At 33.0% G+C, this 20921-nt stretch overlaps 1 protein-coding gene across 18 annotated transcripts in view; it reads right to left on the reverse strand.

The window, feature by feature from the left end:
- Window positions 1-20921, reverse strand: part of DMD (dystrophin) — a 1341705-nt gene that overhangs the window by 671357 nt on the left and 649427 nt on the right. For 17 of the 18 annotated variants that reach the window (XM_075430270.1, XM_075430262.1, XM_075430225.1 and 14 more), the window contains 3 exons: window positions 18952-19104; window positions 17844-18026; window positions 3129-3323 (listed from right to left, as the gene is read on the reverse strand). In XM_075430270.1, coding sequence (XP_075286385.1) covers window positions 3129-3323; window positions 17844-18026; window positions 18952-19104 — 531 coding nt within the window. The remainder of the gene's footprint in view (window positions 1-3128; window positions 3324-17843; window positions 18027-18951; window positions 19105-20921) is intronic. The other variant, XM_075430244.1, reaches the window with a different exon arrangement.

A 20921-nucleotide genomic window follows, 5' to 3' on the forward strand; every position in this document is an offset into this window, starting at 1 on the left:
TCTCTGTTTAATAAATGTATTTATTTCAATGTATACATCTCATCTGGAGCTTGATCAAGACGAGTCTCTTGCAAGAGATAATCACCACACAGGAAAACTTTGGCTTGGTATGAGCAATATAACTTGATTTTCTAAAAGCAGATTAAGTTGAATATATGCAAATTTGCGCATTCATTTAACTTTCAGGAAGCATTTGCAACATCCATTGCAAGTAAAGATAATTAGCTAAGTTCTGAAGGCATTTTATCCCTACACTTAATCATGTAATGAAATCCTTTGTAATTACAACAAATTCTGTATGGGGAACTCAAAGATTATGAACTCCATCAATATGAACATCATCATAGCAGACAGAAGTACAATAATGTTTGTGCTTATAACAAAATATGTCCTATTTTGAGAGTACGTCATTAAGACAAATTTACTAAACCTTTTATCAACGAACCATGATTTTCCATACAATCAATTGGAGTTTCATCTTTGACAGAACTGTAATATTGTTTGTTACATACTGTAAGTACACTGATGAAGAAAAACTGAGGTACTGTGTGTCCTAATACTTAAAAGAGCTTGTAATAGGATAATCGAAACATTGCAATTGCTAATTTTATGAGATAAAGAGACCAGACTTGGTTCGTCTATCTGATTTTTCTACTTCCTAAAGCTTAAAATGAAAAGAACAACATTCCTATGAGCTGGTTTCAGCAGATTTATTAAATGTGCCCATAAAACCATTATAATTCAGTAAATGTTAGAAGTTATCAGATTTTTGCTGCAAAAACATCAAATTTGGCTATTTTACATCCCTTTGATATAAAAAGTCCGTGCTAGAATTATCTCTGATGATTAATAAAAGAAATTATGAATTTGTATTTGATATTTATCTGTTGGATAGTGAACAGCCAGGTTTAAGTCTTACGATACGTATTTACTTCGGAGAAAAACGTTCAAAGCAGTTACCACTGAAAGACTCTTGTAAGTAAACTTATTTTTTCCTTTTAAGGATTAATTAAAATGGATTCTTTCTGAATGGGAGTGAAAAAAATTTACAAACTCAGTTTTAAAACACAGAGCTATTCATGACAGTTCTGTAATTTTATTCATGCAAAACTGTCAGGGACAAAAATCAACCACAATTTAATTTAAAACCTTTCCCAACCAGCTGCTGAACAATTTATGCACTACTTTTCTATTTTTACTGCAGGACAATGACAATGATGAATGCTTTTCCTTGGAAATAAATATTCATTAAGCAGGCTCAGATCAAAACTATACCCTTCCAAAAGTCCACAAATGTGCAAGATCCATTTCCCTCTTCTAAGAGATTTATTTGGGAGGAAGATGGAACTGTGCCCACAAATGCATCTCATAACAATTTAATAGTTCAGTTAAATTAAACCTGTAGCAATACTTACTTGTAACCTCAGTAATCAATATTATTGAAGTTGGTGTCAACTCCCATAATACCAAATATATGTGGGTGAACAACAGATTAGTTATGGATATAAATCAGATAAAGATAGCCCAAATGTAAAGCATTAAGAAGCACTAAAAGGAAGTCAGCTGCCAGTAAACTGCTTGAGGTAGGTCACTGTTTTTCCATCCAATCTAATAATGAACATAAGTTCATAGACAAGGACCAAGTGGTAACTCATTAACCATGATTTACGTGGTCTATGACTTTTTTTGTGCAGAAGAGTCATTCTATCAAAAGCGATTGTTTAAAATGAGGAATGACAATAACATTGGCATGTTGTATGCTTCAATGCTCAGAACCACTTTAATCTACCAGCACTAAATCAGAAGTGGTAAAAGGAACGGCCTACTGTTATTTCACACAGTCCTATTATCAGTTACATGCTTCCTTTACTCCAATGTTTCACTGTTCTGCTTCACTACACATACTATACTGCCTTGCTAGGAAACTCGAAACACCCTAATTTTCAAAAGCTAATAAGAATATCTATATGTGTGTGCATATATATACACAGAGACGCCGAAAATGTGTAAGATCTATGCATATATAAGAATTATAAACAGATGTGATTTTATAGAAGCTAAGAACAGCATATGGATGTGGTTTTATTACATTTCCTCTGTTGTGGAAAGAGATAAATGGGCTCCTACAGAGGACAATTCAAAGCACCTAGCCAGAGCTCTTGCCCTGATTCTCCCTCTAAGCTTCTTTCTTATAGCGGACTGTAGGCAAACTCCAGCCTCTTCAGGCTAACTTTTCCTTTTGTTTAAAACCTTTTGTCCCCCAGAATAATCACAAAAAAATGGAAATGTGGTCTCTTCATGCTGGATGACAATTTGAAATTGCTGTAATTATATACAGAACTTAGGGCATGATTATCTACAAGGCTTTACTCGCACAAATGCTATTCTGCAAAAGCTGATAACTCATTCATATGTTTAGGCTTACAACTTTAATCTTATTCTCTCCTTATGTCAATTCTATGTTGAAAAAATTCTACCAGTTTCAAAGGATTTCACTGTTGCAAGCAATGAAGAAACCAGACAGTAACATTTAAAGTCGTATCAATAATACTGAATTAGCTTTTTCTTAACTACATTATCTACCTACTGGAGAGTATTTTCTGTGTAGCTAATTAAACTGTAATAAAATTGCACAGCATACAGCCCCAATCAGACTTCAAGATTTTTGGGCCTGGCACGGAACGGAACAGCTAAATTTTACTTGGTTTTGTTGCTGTTTTAATAAAAAATATTTTTAAATCAAACACTAAAATAAAGCTGTCAAGATTGGACGTGGATAGGGTTACTTACTAATTACTTCAAATTACAAACACACAAACAAAACTTTAACCCCAAATGCACATGTTTAAATATGTAACTGCCTCCATCCTTTCTCTCCCATTCAAGGACTTTGCAGATACCCTAATGCTCTTGTCTTCCAAATACAGGTGAAATTGATAAAAACAAATGAAGTGCTCTCATATTTTGCACCCATGTGCCTTCATATACAAACATCCATATGTGGACACATCATAGAGAGAGGCTGAGCACTTATAAAACAGATGTCTCAGAGTGAGCGCAGGCTGCCAGTATACAGAAGACCCAAAATAACGGAAACCAATCGCTCTAAGAAAAGCTTTCTATCTTACCTTGAGACACTCTTCTTGTTTGAAGAGATCCTCACAATCTTTAGCCTGCAGAACAGGAGAATTAAGGCGCTCTTCTACTTCAGACAAGGCTTGCAGAAGGTGAAGGATCTCTGCCAGGTATGTAGAAGGCACATGAGTGGTTTCCACAGTCATAGTTTCAGTCACCACAAAAGTTGTATCTTCAGGAACTGTTTGCTAGTATAGATATACAACAGAATGCTTCCTTTAGTTTCTTAACGCTACACAAACTTCTAACTTAACGCAATTTCCATTTCACAACCTGGAAACAATTAAAAATATTTTCTAAGGACAAATGCAGGAAATATTTGAGGTTTCTGCCATAGATCACTCACACTCCACTAGTCTGTTTGAAATGGCAGGTACTACAACTAATCCATGCAAAAATGTACAAATTTTTCTTCTCCTACTCTCCACAGAAATGAGTATAGGAAATGCAAGAGTACTCAGATTATGGCATTACTGAGATCTTAGTGCTAGCACTCTCATTTCAAAACGTCAGACCTCTGTAAGAATCTGTCCTTCATTATAGAAATTCCATGCATGATTCCATGCACGCCAGGCTTAAAACACTGAATCATTTCAGGGTGTCAGGTAAAATAATGACCTGTGTAACAGACACAATTTCTTAAATAATATGCAACACAAGAACTAGGTCAACTCAGCACTTTCAACACTATACTAAAACCTCTTTAAACTAGAAAGTACAATTCAGAATTTCATCATTTGAAAGGTCTTTAATGCATTCATCTTTCTAAACGAAATCTCAGCACCACACTTTTCAGGAAATTAATTTTTTTTTTTTTTTTTTTTTTTAATCTGGACAAATATGAAATAGATACCCTATTATGAAAACATATGCATACATCAAATGTAAAGAAATCCCAGAATGTTTTGGTTCCAAGAAAATAGATATTTATCTATAGCATTTGGAAAGATACTGACATATAAAGTGACAAAATAGTAACTTTTTCTACAAATTCTCTATGTTTCTGATTTGATGTGTTTATGGATCACAGATAAAAAGTAGTATCAAAAGTGTGCTTTGGAGCAGGGAGAACTGTGACTGGTTCTTTTAACTAAACTCCAAATACATGATAATCTGCACCTCCATTAGAAAAGGCAAAATTTAAAAGATATAAATTATTTGCAATTTTGAAAGCATAAGTTATTATTTATTTGTTTTGTCACATCACATAGGATTCCCAGTGTGGGACCAAGATCCATTGTGTTTGATGTCCATCTTCTCAAAAAATATAAACTTTACTTGCTGAGGATCTCAAAGAACTTTTACAAGCAACTGCTGGTAAACTTTCTTTCAAAAATCATATTATTTAGATGCTTCAGTGCTAATAGAGATAATCACAGATTTTAGAGCCATATATGTGAAAGACAATGGATAAATGGTCCTGAAGAAAACAATATCATTAGTTAGCTACACAGTATGTAAAAGAACACAAATATAAACACTACCTGGCACATACTACCTCAGCAAAGTGTCTCATTTTAATTTATCTGCCCTATCCATCCTTTCATGACATGTTTCTCTCCTCAGTTACTGGGCTGAGTCATCTGGCTTTTCAGTTTTCTTTAGTCTTAAAATATGCATGCACACACTCTAGAAGATGTATGCATATCACATATAAAGCCCATAAAGTTATCTGTAGACTTGTGTTACTCTGCTGTATTTCTTATGCAAATGTAATTGCTTTGCTTATACTTTTCTCCCTAAATGACTTTCTCAGTACATCTGCTAACACTGAAACCTCTCTAATTACCATGTCACTGCTATAATTTTTATTATTTAAAATAAATTGGTTTTTAAAAATTGCGTTTCCCCCTCAAATGTTTCATGAATCACACGCTCTGCAAAAATAACAGTTTACCCCAGTAAACCTAAAGAAAATGCTGTCCCGGTTGGTTAGAAAATGGGAGATTCTCAACAGGTCACTGAGGCACACAGCAATATATTGTCATTCCTCGGGACTACACTGTGACACTTCTACTTGTAGCAAAGAACTTTAGACCCACATGAGGAACATTTTAACTATAATTGTATTTTTCTTTTTTTGACTGAGAAGACAGAATATTTATATTCACAGTAATGAAAAGAGTATACTAGGTGTGTGAGGTTATTCACTCAAAAGGAGGTCACATGAATATGTAAAGTGACACACAAAATAGTTTCTATAATTGTATTAATTTAATCTATTTTTCAACCCAAATTTAGGCTAATAACTATGTACATATGTACACATACATGTACATACATACATGTATATGTGTATATATAGAATCAAATCTGTGCCTTCTTGCTCTAAATAATTCCTGAAACCACAAAATAGCCAAACAGAAATCTGATGTGTGAGCACTTTGTGGATATCGTGCTTAATTATTTATAGTAGTGCCAAAACTGGGTATCTTTCAATCACGGCTACAAAGAACTCACATAAAAGCACTCTTCAAGGCAAAAATAGTTAAAATCTGAAGACAGGAGTGAATCTTGTATGACATATACTGTTCAGTAATCCCTCAAAACATGTGTAATATTTAACTCCCATCAATGTTAATGAGATGTATGCAACCATATATTTATCCTGCCCTTTACAGAAAACTTTACATTCATATTTCTTACAGCTGGACAATTACCAGCATAGTTCTACAGAAAACGTGAGTCGGGAGGTTTCTAGTTCAAGCAAACCATTAACGTTTATATTGTTAGTTAAACTACAACCAGATAAATAAATGGATTGATATTTGAAAGTAGAGGCTTACCAGAACATGCCCTTCTATTTGGCATCATTATTTAATACCTAATTTAAAAAAAAAGTAACAAACCAAATTCACTAGTTTCTAAATACTATTTAAATAAAAGACTTCGAAATTTGATACAAATTTAGAAATCAAGGATTAAATTTCTTTGACTTCAGTCGGTTTTTCAATAGGTGTTCATTTCCTATCTTTCCCTCATTGACAGGAGTATAACAGAAATAAAGGCAAAAGCTGTCATCTTGCACTAAGGAATGGAAGGAGGTGTATCCAGAACTGACAATTTTAATCAGCAAAGATTTGGAAAAATTTTTGCCTTGTGTCTGTGTTTGCTGGAATTGCCTTACTATAGAAGATACAACAGACAGAGTCCTTCCCTATATTTTGGACAAGTGTCTTTACTGGAAGTGTATAGCTGAAACTGAAACATATACTAACACTGTAATAAGAAAAAACTTTAAAAGGAAAGGAGACTGTAGCAGTTGGGAATAACTGCTATTAAAAATAATATTCATTCAGTAAGGATGTATGTCATTGTTAATGCCAAAATGGTTTATCAGAAGTAAGGTAGGTTAACATTTTATAAGAATTAAAAAAATAAATAAGAAAATGGAATTTAAAGTTTTAGATAATCGTTTAAGAATGGCTTTGAATAAGTCAAATGTGACAAATTGGCAGAATACATTAGACAGTTACTTGAAAATACTCAAAGCCAAGTAATATTTTAAAATAATTCATAATACAAATAAACTGTTAAGAATGATGGGGAAATGCTGGTGGTAAATGGCCACTTCCCATATTGTTATTTCTGCAAAATACATTTTTATTTATATTAGTTTATTTTGTATTTTTACTTGATTGTCAGTGATATACTGATGTAAAAATTATTTCTAGTCTCTGATAAAACAACTTCTTTTAGGCAAGGCTTAACATTTCATGCAATGCTTTTCACCAAACACTATCATCACTAGAATAGTAAATTAAATTTTCTTCCCCATCATCACATATTTTTAATTAAGGGATATGGTCTTCCCATAAATATGACTCTATCTACATGTAAGAAACTGATTTTATTGACAGCTACCACATCCTACCAGGTGCAACACAAAGACAAGAAATACATCCATGAACTGGCCCTTACAGAGAAGGCCAATAAGCAAAAACCAGACAAACTAAACAAACAAAACCAAACAAATAAAAAAAAACAGCAAAAAAAAGAACTACAGGAATAATGCAGGTTTAGGTTTCTCCCTCAAAATCAAGCATCCTCCCCTGAAGAAGTATTTGTTATGCTTACTCCCTACATCTAGAACAGTATTACCTGGTGGCAGCAGAGCTAACTAGCTTTTCTTTTACCACTGGAAAACTTTGCGTTAAAGTACATTTCACCCATCTCAGTGTACCCATTTCCTTTCCTCTTTCTGCAGAGGGAGCAATCCCCACATCACTTTTGCTGTTGAACAGTTTACACCCAGAAAGCCTCCAACGTTTTTGTGTTAGGCCTTGGCAACTGTTCTGGTTTTGATCCCTTCTCGCTATCGGTGTCCAAGCTCACAGCAGCCGTAGTGTGCTGTGCTTCTGAGTTACTAACTTCACCCAAACAGAATACGTGGGAGGAGGAAAGCAGCAAAACACACCTATCAGCACTACTGTACCAATCAGCACTACTGTACCATGATGCCGCTCCTAACAGGCATCCTGATGAGAAGTTCAGGAAAAAAAAACATGTGCCTCCTCCTGAAGTGAACTAATGCTTGAGAAAGTATTCTTTACAAGTGGCTGTAAGATACATAAGAGTGTAAACAGTCAATCATCTCTGAGGAATAAACATAGGTGTGCTACACATACAAAAAGCCAGAAGCAGACAGCAGACACCTTCTGGACAAAGGCAGTCATGCCTCAAAAAGTCCAATTAACTTTGGAAGAGTTTATTGTGTTCTAGAGAAAACTGTACACTACATGACATTTCCTAGCCCACGGTTAGCATAAATACTTCAAATAAAGAATCAAAACCATAAAAGTATGATTCAAATGCTGTCAGAGATCAATAAAATCGCTTTCAAATACATGTTTATGCATTTAAGTTTTTATTCACCCCTTCCTACACCAACTGTGAGTGGTGATGTCAGCTAAGATTCAGAAAAATAAATTCTGTCCTCAGTATTGCTAGTACATCTTACCTGTAAGTGTGTATATATGCAGAAAGTAGATCAAAATTATACCAAGAACATGGAATTTTTGTTATAAGATTAGATGGCCCTAGTCAATCACAAACAGGTTATGTGTCAATACAAAAAGAAGCATCGCTTTCAAGTAGAGAGACCTGAACCCTTATTACAGGATTAAAAATTTATAAAATGCTTACATAATTCCATGAAGACAAGGTCTTAAAAGGCACTAGGCAGTATTAAAATATATTTAAAATAATATTTTTTAATCATATTTTCAAGTAAGAATGTAAATATTTTCTCACGTATGTGATTTTTCTACTCATTTATGATTGCAGTCCACAAAAGCCTGCATGTTGCAGTACTTAAAACATGTATTTTAATGCTTGTATCTGACTTTATCAGCAACTTACATAAAAATTGAAACTGTAAAAATGCATTATTATTTTCAGCACTGTTTTTGGATAGAGAGTGCTTTATAAAGTCTTCATAACACTTCACTGCTAGGGCATACCTTACTAGCTGAGAAATACTGCATTAACAGTTTTTATTCTATGATAAAAAGAATTTATCTATCTATGCATAAAATTAAATAAAGCCAGTTCAAATGAAACTATTGTTAATCATAGCATTAATTAGAAAATATTTCAGTAAATTTTACATTCTAGGAATAGCAAAAGAAAATTGCAGGCTTTGATTTTGAAAACCATAAATCAACAGGCATTAACCAGTGTGAACTTACTTCCACTGTCCTATTTTTGACCTTCATAACTTGATTGAAATGCAAAGGTTTTCTCCGTAAGAAAGAACTGTTCCCTGTACTTTTAGGCTTAAATTATGGGACATCTCCCAAAAACTCAGATAGTCATGCTACACACTGATGAGTTCTGTATGGTGGATTGGATAGATACTTGTGGTTGCTTGGCTCAAAGACTCGGATGACTACATATTCCACCCCCAATTTTTCTATTTTTTTCTTTGAGTGCATTATTTGCACATTTAGATGAGAAAAAAAAAAGTTACAGACAAAAGCTATAACAATTGATTTTAAACATTAAACCCAGAATAACATGTCATTATGTTGGTTGTATTTATAGTTGTAGCTTTGGCTTCTTTTTTGTCCTTTCTTTCTTGCTTTTTTCCCCAGGAGGAAAATATATAGTTTAAAAACTATGACAAAGCATTTTGGTGCTGCAGCCAATCCTCTGTGTTCCACACACCCTCATGCCTTTAGAGCCCTCCAAGGTGTCAAATGCACTCAGTCAAGTGGTAAAACAGCTTTGGCAATCCCTTTTTCAGTTGCTTAACAGTGCTTTTGTTTTATTCTGGCTTAGATAATTGCCTTCAGATATGGACTATCCTCAGGCTGAGGCACTGCTGCATAATGAATTTTGAAAACTTACCCATTGCTGCTTACTAAAGACCTGCTAGCACTCATGGAAATAAGAGACTAACACAACCAGCACAAATTGGAAATTCTAGCAGTTCTGCTGCTAACTTTTAACCCTGACAACTTCCATTGGTATCTATTTGTTAGCAAAGAGAAAAAAAAAAAAACACATTTCAGGTATTATGAGACTAAGATATAAGACCCCCATACAGTTCAGTGTGTGTGATATTAAGCGAGGTCTTTCAGAAAATTGAAAAAAATGGAGCACTGTGTATCTCATGCCACAGCTGCCATGTTACCATGTCTTGAAGAAAAACAAAATCTAATATCATTATGGCACAATTGACTAATTGGAACTACTGAGATTTAAAAAACGTCTCTTGTTTTAAAGAAATTATGCATATATGCTAATTACTTCTGACAAAGATGGCATATCTCAATTTTAATAACTGCAGCAGTTCAAAACTGACAAGTAAAAGGAAATCTGTATGTCTCCATCATGTAACTTTAAACAGATAATTGCAACATTACGTAAGGAATTATTAAAAAAATTAAAGATGATACCTCATAACTATTTAACAAACACTGCTCAGGCCATGTATAGTCGTTAGCATTTTAAGGGGAAGGTAAGCCTTTAACTACCAGTGAGTCAAAAGAGATAACCATTCTCAGTATTAGAAATCAGTAAATAAGCAAATACCTAGGTATCCATGCTACATTTAAGAATGAAGAAAATCAGAACACATTGCAGAATCTAGATTCTAGTCTGGTTTTCAACAGATATTTAAAAATGTTATCTAGAATTTTATAAGGGCTTACCTGAGAAACACTTTTGTAATTGATTTATGCATGTTACCTTCCTGTAGACTAAATGTATTTGAAAGTTTTTGTATGCTAAACTACAGAATACATAAATCCATAGAGTTGTTAACTATTTCTTGTATTCACCTTGTAATATTTTTCACAGCTGAAAAAATACATACAGACATTATAAAGGAAATGTCATACCTCAGGAAGTATCTAGTTGACACTTTAGAAGATTAAACTCTTCTACACAGCCCTATATTCTTGTAATCAAGATGTCCAATTGTGACAATCTCTATTGATTCTGTGAAACCAGCATTACGTACTCAAATTTGCCTGCATAGCAGGAAATACCCCAAAAAATGGAAGGAATTTCAAATGATTTTTTACTCAAAATATAATTTCAAAATTGTGTTTCTTGGACAGTGGTAAGCTATAGAGAAAAAACAGCGTATATAGTGGCAGAACGAGCTTCTACACGATATGGTAGAAGGCAGCCTTCCTAGGAACAGGCTTTGGTCAATGTCAAATTATTTAATGGCTGATTTATTACGACTACAGAAGAGCTCTAATCTTAGTCAGCATTTATGCATGAACCTTTAGGGCTGTCCTGAATAATAATATGTGTAACTTTACTGACTGATCACCAAGGAATCAATTAACGTTAAATAAAGCACAGATATGTTAGAGTACAGTCTACTGATGTACAAATTGACTAACCTATTCTGAAATTGACTGGCAATTTGTGATGCTTCCCAGATATTTATGCAAACTACATCTGTTAGCTGTTTATTGAGATAATTTGGAAAATCATCTAAAAATACCATTAAAATACCACATTAGTGTTGAATGCTAACAGCTTCAAAGAGCAAGGTCCTAAACCTTAAACATTGACACCTTCCAGAAATGATAAAAGAAATTACCTAATTATTTTACATTTTTATTTCTTACTATAACCTTAACCTACATTTATAGAGATGCAATCATACAGAATAATAATAAGGTTTGTCGCTTAGGCTGATTTTGTTACTTCAAGACACAGATTTTTTTTTTAATAATGTGAATGAAATCACTGTCAATCCAGCAGTTTTGAAAACTAATTATACATACATATTCAGTACTTGCACTGTACCTATCCAAATTTACTCCCTTCTGCACCTTTATGAGCATATACTTGGATGCACCCATGCAAAAAAAAAAAAAACACCACCAAAAAAACCCCCAAACCAAAACAAGAAACCCCATAAGTGATGCTGACATCCTGAATTATAGACAGGAGATGAACATTATCTCTTCACCAGATATTATCACTTTGGGCCACATCACTCCACAGCAGGTCTTTTGGCTTATTATTTAATTCAATATAATAGCCAAGTAATTTTGACACCAAATTCCTCATAATGTAATTGATTATGTTAATAAATTATCATATACTATATCAGAGAAAATCAGATGGTAATTAGCTGCCTTGTTTGCCAAACAGCTATATAATTATAAGGAAGAAAACACTATACTAGTATAATGCTCAATTTTGTCCAAAGAAAATTGAAAGGAGACAACTGTGCTACGTAGCACATGATTCTTTAAACAAAGGCTGTTGATCTTGTTTCCTTCTGAACCACAGGGAAAACAGTAAGAAAAGCCTGTGGCATGGCTAAGACTACATTCTTATAACCGCTTCATATAATTTAAAGACAGCATCCTAAACCAGCCTCGCTCTTAGTTGCAGCAAGACTTTTCATTTCTATGTGTTAATGTAAAGATGTTGAGTTTTACTTTTAAACTAGAGAATGTAATTTAGGTCACTAAATTTTATAACAGATAATGACAAATGGCAGAGAAAAACCTTTTCTGTAAAGTTCTGTCACCTACAAGACAGGATTTTTTTACTTCACTCCATTAAAATACTATAGGTTTGCAGTGATGATAGTGAATACTGTACAGAATTAATAAGGAAATATGAGAAGACAAATACACTTTAGAAGAAATAAAATACTGTAGTAAACTGGTCTATTTTTATAAAAGAAGGCTATAGATGCTCTTCACTTAAACTACCAGAACACTGTATGCATTCACTTTGGACACTGAAAAGGTAAAGCACATTTTAAAATGCATCTATAAAACTAGTTCTTCGGCTATATCAAAGACAGTATCCATCTTCAGTGTACTTCCCATACCTTTCTTCTCTTAAATTAGACATAAAAGTATTTGAAATTTATTATTCAGAAAAAAAAAAAACCTAATAGCAATTTCAGGTGGATGGATGATAGAAAATAGCTGTAAACATTCAGCTGTGATTCTCATTCATCTTCACCCTTTTTGCAGACCACAGTCAAAAAAGCCCAGTCTTCAGCTGTGCTGTGTAAAGCTATTTGTTTAAAAAGCTGCCACTGTAAATGTCAGAAAAGTTAAATGGTGTTAGAGGATCACCTCTGCCCTGTCTTTAACAGACCCAAAGCACACAGGTGAAACAGATACTAATCCATCACTGTATAGTTCTTCTCTTTTGCCCAGCAGCTATTTTCTTATTTTGCTTTTCTAATGCCTTTTCTCTCTTACTCATCCTCTCTCCCACTCATTACAGAAGTAGTAAAGAATTAGTTTTCTCCTTCTTCTTGACAACCACTACTTGTTTACATACCCCAAGAAACATTTAAGCAAGGATAACAGAAGAAAACCACTTCATTCCAATGCTGCTGGTTGTGAAAACTGTGGAAATCAACACTCAAAAACAATGGTAGCACATTACCACCGAAGTATCCAGCGTTATTTAGATGCAGACAGATAATTAGCCCACCAAGTCCTGTGTTTATCTGTGACATTTATTTCAATTAATTTTCAATTTATATTTTAGAAAACATCTTTATAAACATATTTTAAGAGTTAAAAAAAAATTAATGAAGCAGAGCTCCACAGGGAAATATTAACTGAGAACTGCAAGGTGTCCTTAAAAGACTGAACTTGATCAAACTCTTGAGTTTCAGATGTAAACTTGATCAGTCCTTAATCTGGTTCTAGAAGTTGATCACATACTCTCTCACCTGACGTGGTCATTCAGTTAGGAGACAGATATTTTGAATTTCTGAATGTTTTACAGAATAATGTCTTTTATTTGGAAAAATGAAGCTTATGATACTTAATTCATAGTAAGTACTAAGGGTACTGTTATTGTACTCGCATTGCAGATAATTATTGAACTGCTCAGACTAAACCACTTACCTTTTAGAAATAAATATGTTTTGTACAGCTATTGTCCTTATTCATTCTTGTTCAACACATAGTCTAATTGGTATAAAAAAGACAGTCTCTCCTGATGTTTGTCATTTGATCAACTTTAATATTTTTCCCAGTGTGGCCAAAATCCAGACCCAAATATCTCAGAAGTAAAATGACCATAAATTTCAATAGAACATTTGTGTGTGTCACAAATGAAATTACTGAAATGACTTAGGTAAGTCTATTTTTTTGCTTGTATATACTTCAATAGGTACCAAAATTTGACAGCTGTTAATAGGTTGCAAGAACAATATTCTTCTTCTCCTAAATATACTCTGGCTTACTATTTACAGCATGCATAGTTCATCCAAGAGAGAAAAAGAAAAAAAACACCATATGCAACCGCAGAAAGAATGTTGGATAGCTTGATAAAATATGGTAATAGGACATATGAAATAAGAATTTATAGTCTAGGTTCTGCACCTGTGTTCATCTAGAAAATGTTTTCTCATGGTAAAGGCCTTCAGTACTCTCTACAGACAGAGTAATTTCAGTCAGCTCAGTAAAATCTAAACTGAGCCATGACATAAACATGCTCATAGACTGCTGAGATGAAAGCACGGAAAAAAAACCCCAAAACTATAAAAGAGGCATTAACTAAAGACAATTGAATTCAATGTAATCAATATATCAATAGCTGATTTTCATTCTGATTTCAATTAAACTATCTGAATCTAGCTTTTTCTCTGCGACAGATAACTATTTTCATCACCCTGGAACAGTGGCATAAACTGTTGCAGAAAAATAGTAACTGGAAGATTTAGGTTTAGGCTGCAGTAAAGCGGATTGATAACTTTTCTGAAAATACCGTGCAACCGCCAAGGCTTAATAATTTTAGATTCTGCAGAAATGATCTAGAAGTAAATGCCCCTTCACCTCTCTAATATTATAATTTCTACCGAAATTAATTTTTTAAAAGCAAACATGTAATTTTAACATGAAAAAATTGCATACTGCCCTAGGATTAAACTTCAATGGCTTGTTTTTTTAAGAGTATCTTAAGCTTCCATGAACTTCAGTGTGATTTTGTGGTTAATCATAATTTTAAAACATGATGATAAAATATTCGACTTTTTAAAACATTATTCAGATTTCACAACTGACGTTTCTACCGACTGATTTCAAATGGAAATTTTTAGCAGAAATTAAGTAGAACCCTAAACTTTTCTTAAGACAGGAATCAAAAATCTACCTGACTGAAAAACTAAGTTTTCTGCCCACTGTTTATTTTGCCGCTTATGAATAAAGACACTGGATGGGAGAAGAAAGTTGTAAGAAAACATGAACTCCAAAAACTTTTTCCCACTCAGGGCCATTTTAGGTTTTGCACAGTTGCGTTTATGTATTTGTGTACCATGTTTAACCTGTTATTGCAATAAACCTACCTTTTCTCTATAGAATGTCACACATTACTCTCTGGCAATTTTCACATAAAGAGATGACCACTACAGCAAATTGGATAATGTCTCAAAACTGGCATTAAAGACAACATGTAGTGTTTGAGCTAATATAACTACATCATACCTTATAATCAAAAGCTGTGTCAGAAAATTCTTTTTATAAATACACACCCATATATATTTGTCAACTTGTTGCTGGATATTTACTGCTACATATTTTTGAGATAATAAGAATTTTATGAAAATCTACCATGCTTGAGAGAATCAATTCTCATATGGTTATGGCTCCTATATGCTTCCAACAGGTCTCCCCAACAAATATTGGGGAAAAGTAAAATCCAGAGGAGTATGATCATTCTAATTTCACACTTTGATATCAGAAATATATTCGCTCCAACAAACGTAAGAAATGCAAATTTGTCATTAAGCCACATAATTAAAGGTTATCTTCAATGCAGTCTTGCTATGTTTATTCAATGCATCATAATGAATTGCAAGATATACAATACACCTAAATCCTCACTGATTTATAGTAACAATTTTCAATTGTTAGATATGACTGTTATTGAATCCATCATCAAATACAAATTAAAAAAATGCAGCAGTTCTCTATTTCTTTTTTCTTAAAAAATAAATTCCTTTTTGTATTTTTAAAATGATTTTATTCAGTTGGCAGTTAACAATCTCGGTGAAAGTTCTTTTTGCTGTTATATGTATGTGTTCAAGTGAACTCTGCATTTTCACTTTTCTATAGTATTTTAAATTTTATTTATTGTGTTTGTAGTGTATTTATTTCTTGCACAAACAATTAATTAATCCTCACAACATCCCTGTGAGGTAGGTACTTTGGCTGTATTAAAAAAAAACAAGGACTCAAGAAAAATTCACTTTGTTTCACTGATTCAGCAAAGCCAAAACAATAATGAGGCAGTTGTACTTCTCACTTATATTTGAGCCATGAAAATACACTGCCTCTCACCAGTTTCAGTAGCTTTTGTAAAAATTCTAAACTATTTCATATGAATATCACTTTGGTCATTGTCAACAGAGCAAGATATTTTCCATGAGAAACAAGAAGGATACAGTAATTTTCCTGTACACATCTAAAATTCATTGAAGAATGAACTCATCCCCCAGATAAATACTATATAAGTAGCCTTTTTGCATGAAATATTTGAGAATATTTAAAAATTTAACCATTACAAGGATAGAAACATTATATAAATAACATATTTTAATAATAAAAATACATGTAATGGTTACATGGCTTTAAAAGGTCAATGACTGCATTCCTTTGACCAATTCAAAAGCACGCGTGCTGACGTACCTACTTTACATATTTTAAAGAAAAAATATGCTAACATATAGTTTTGTTGGTTTGCTTGTATAATTTTATAATGGATATACTCATCCTCTGTCATGGCAGGTGGTGAGTGACATAAAAAGCACATAGATAGCAGAATGTTTTTATGTAAATTGCATACACATTCTTATTTCTTATTTTCTTATCAAAACAACAAATATATTTGTTATTTAAAAAAGACTTATTTACAAGACAAAGTGAAGCCTGCTTCAGCTCCGTGCCATCATAAACGATTTGCAACTGATTAAATCCATCAAGTTTAATATAAACCATAGTAATCTGAAGAGAGTAATCAGGTGGAACAAGATTTAATAACATACAAACCAAAGTTAATGCTTCTCTGATTGTTTCCATTAACTTCATAGCTAACCCAATTATTATTTTTATATATACATTACGTAACTTAATAGTAGAAAAGTTAAAAATACACAATATACTCCATACATAAGAGGACTGTATTGACCAAAAGGTTATACATTATTGCTGATTTTTGAACTTTTTTCTTTTTTAAAACACAGTCGATTATATATCAATTAGAAATAACATTTTATATCTATATAAATTTTCATCATCCTGTCAGTAAGTTCCCTCTGCAATCTAGGTGTATTTAAAAATAAATAAATTACATTATAGTTTGTTGAAACACCTTTTATCACTAGCACTTTTAAGATCACAGAAGAGTACATAATGCAACAACTTGCTTGACAGCAGATCTTATCTTTCTTCGTATAAAATCAAAAGCCCTGAAGACAATGAGCAGAGTAGTGGGAACGGCAAGGAAAAACTGCCATGTAACTGCAAAAGCAATCTCTGGTAACCTTCTAAATGGGTAACACCCAATACGTATATTGATCATAGACCTGGAATAGTGACAATTTATTTCCCTTTAAATTCTCCAGTTATTGCAGCATGTATAAATCAGTAAGAACAATTACATTTTATATACAGCTAAACAACTCAAAATCCAAAGACACAAAGCTGGTTCAGAAAATTAATTGTTTTCATCCTGTCAAATTTATAAGTACACTTTCTTGCAATAATTCCTTTGAGAATTTAAGCATTTGAAGAAGAGGGCATGTATATGTAGTGTCATAAGATTTTTTTTAATCTCTTCCTAAACTGGGTACATGTTATGAACAAACAAAAAAACCAATTAAAATTGGCATGGGATGGGTAGTTTGAAAAAGACAATTTTTGTGTTTTACATGTTCAGTGAATAAAATAGATGCATGGCAAACTGATGTTTTTAAACTGGAAAATGTTATGAAAAAGTAATGAGGCAACCAAAATAAACACAAATTTTTCATTGCTGAGTTTTTTGTAATTGGCTGATTTAACTTAAGGGCAATTTTAAGACCAAAGCAGAGAACTATACTATTAGGATATAAAGATTCCCCCACTTGCAAACCATAGGGTTTTTCTTATTAATAACTGAAGAGTTGACACTGACCCTGAAGCTCTCATTGTTAGTAGAATGCTGTTAGTAGTAGCAGTTGCAAACATATGGGTTTGCCAGTAACAACTCACAATTTGTGCATAGTTGAGTCTTCGAAACTGAGCAAATTTGCTCTCAAAATCTCGCCAGCGCTTGCTGAGCTGTATCAGGGTTGGCTCCACTGCTTTTGCAGCCCCATCCTTAGACAAGCGTTCAGCTTGCCTGTGCACCGCATTCAGATCTTCCTTCTTCTTCTCCAATTCTCCATCAATCTCCTAGTGAGCAAAACCAATACAGGGCCCAGGACAGTTAGCTAACTAGATCAATGAACTTAAAATTAGTAAAATACTTCTGTCAGAAATTCCATTTCTATTTTATTGTTACAATTAAAATTCACAGTTATTTCATGTCCTATTTTACATTTTAAAACAAACAAAACCTGAAATTGAAGAACCTTCTAGGAGATTGGCTGTAGAAATACTAACAGCTAATACACACTGAAAACTAGTTAGCAAAGGCCAGTATTTTCCACTTCCAGATTCTTGCTATTACAATGTGATGGACAACTTGAGAAATTTTCTCAATAAGGGTCAGCATATTCAGGACAAATAGTGTTTGGACAACTTACAAATATATTATTTGACTCTCTAATATATTATTTAACTCCTGTTTCACTCTGTGGGAAACTTAACAGAGAATGAAGCAAAGAAAGACGATGGAAAATAAACTAGGAAAACCTTTGACAGTATGTACATAAATCTATAGAGTTTGACAGTGGCATATGAATATGTTCTGATGAAAATGAATGTGCTAACATGAGATAGAGGCCATCCATATATCGGTAATTCATTTGTTCATCTGGAACAAAGATACATAAAATCAATTACAATTTTTACTAGAAAACATTTGATGCTTCTTAACACATTACACACTTCCCATATTATCAACAAAAAATTTTATTTAGTGTGTTTCAAATTATTTATGTAACATTCTGTATAAAAAACAAATACAAAATATAGTACAACAAAGAAATGTCCGTTTAAACACAGATAATTAGGGTTTGTTTTACTATAAAGAGAAATAAAGAACTGAACTGATAATGTTCTGTAGCTATTGGAATATTTGTTGTATTTGCTGTCTGTTAAATTGATCAACTATCACTCAAAAAGATCTACCATTGCCATCCCAAAACAACATTACCTTTAGCTTCTGCTCATCTTTGTGGTCTGGTAGACTGGCTAACTTTTTCTCAATGTCATCCAGCCATGTCATTAGGTCATCAGCCTGCCTCTTGTACTGATACCATTGATGAGAAATCTCTAAAGCCTTTTTTCTTCTTTGAGATCTCAAGTCCTGTTCACAGTGCAGACATTATTAGAATATGAATTAAAGGCTTATAAAATATGAATTGGCATGTGTGCACACTGAAGGGAAAAAAATGCACGAAGCCACTTTTTTTTAATTAAATGTTGGTATTTAAATCAAGTATATAAGTATCTCAACACAGCTTATTTCCTTCAGTTTAACAGCATATATGTAACTGAACAAAGCATATTACCATCATTTTAACAGATTATTTTTTCTTTTAAAGGAGGTTATCTAATTCAGGGTTGTTCACATGATGAATAAACCCCTGAGACAGTCACCAATATTCAGAGAAGTTAACACTCTTACATAAATGTGTATATTTTATATAGAACACTTCTGTTCAGAATACTTACTGGACAGATGGAAACACAGCCCACTTAGTATCTAGCCATAAGTGGGCTTCCTGTGTTTTGTGGTCTCCTGTGAAATTCTAGCCTGCATGCAAAGTCTGTAGCTATTCAAAAGAAAATCATTTCAATGCAGAAATGTATGCAAAGACAGGTTTCCTTTTTCTAAATTAAATACCATTTACATAAAAAATCTCTTCTGTTTATAATTCAGCTTTATAAAAGTATTAAAACTTCTCTTTTACAAGAAGGTAAAAAATGCTATTTTATTTTATATAAATATTATTAAATATACTCCATTTGCATTTGCTTTAAATGCTTAACTTTGCTCATACAGAGTTCAGAAAATATTTTCATTACTATAACTTCTTGTTAAGAAGCAAGTTCAAAAATTACTAATACATTTTATATAAAAATATTCCGATGAATTTGCCTCAACCATTCTTGAATTTTATTTGGCAAGGTTGAGTGCCTTAAGTGAATCACCCAAAGGAAAATCAATCACTCTATTCCATAAAAATGGCCAGTAAGGATCTGGTCAATACCACAGTTCTAGAAACTCTTTTCTTATTTCTCCTCCATAAAAGTTATTGATTACTTGCATTTAACTTGAAACAGTCAAAGACACACCTAATAGATTTCAAGTTTGTTTTAAACATGGACAAAACAAGAGTATATTCCAGCTATTCTTTTAGTGAATTCAAATAGATCTGCAAAACTGTAAAATCAGAATGAAATCCACAGGAAAGGAAAGATGCTACTTAAAAATAAATAATAATAAAATATAACCATGCCATGCTGCCCAAGCCAAGAACAACTTAATCAAATTTACCAAAAGAAAGAAAAATTCTGCTTGCCAATAAGATGAAAAATTCTTCTACAGTAGCCAGAGCCTATGGCTCCATGTAGGTGACCAAGGTGACTTTCCAACTGTAAGATTCTTTCTTTCCTCACTTTTATTTTTTTCCCTGGAAAGACAACACTCCCAATTATGACTATTAGTTTGTCCAAATAGGTCTCACTGTGGATGTTCCTAGGAACAGTATCACACAGTTATACCGATACTATACTATACTACAGGAGTGTAGTAACACAGAATTTCGATATGTGACTTTGGTTTTCAGCCTCTCAGCTGCTAGGTCTACTGGTACTACCACCTACCCTATTCTAAAGAAGCTGGAGCCACTTTTGCCACTAAAGAATATAGCATGTAAATTTTTTACTAAAGGATAAAACAACTTATTAATTGCCAGATGTATGTTATACAACTGAAAATACCAGTTTGTGAGAACTGATTCTAACTAAGGTCTTGATTGCTGTTGGAGAAACATGAACTATGCATAACCTCTTAAAAAAGGAATTATTATCAAATAAATAATTGTTGTCCAACTGGCAATCACCTGGTTGTAACACTGAGGGCAAAACAGTACTTGTTTAGCTGGAGATTTAAAATGT

Source organism: Opisthocomus hoazin, chromosome 1 (assembly GCF_030867145.1).
Source record: "Opisthocomus hoazin isolate bOpiHoa1 chromosome 1, bOpiHoa1.hap1, whole genome shotgun sequence".
NCBI lineage: Eukaryota > Metazoa > Chordata > Aves > Opisthocomiformes > Opisthocomidae > Opisthocomus > Opisthocomus hoazin.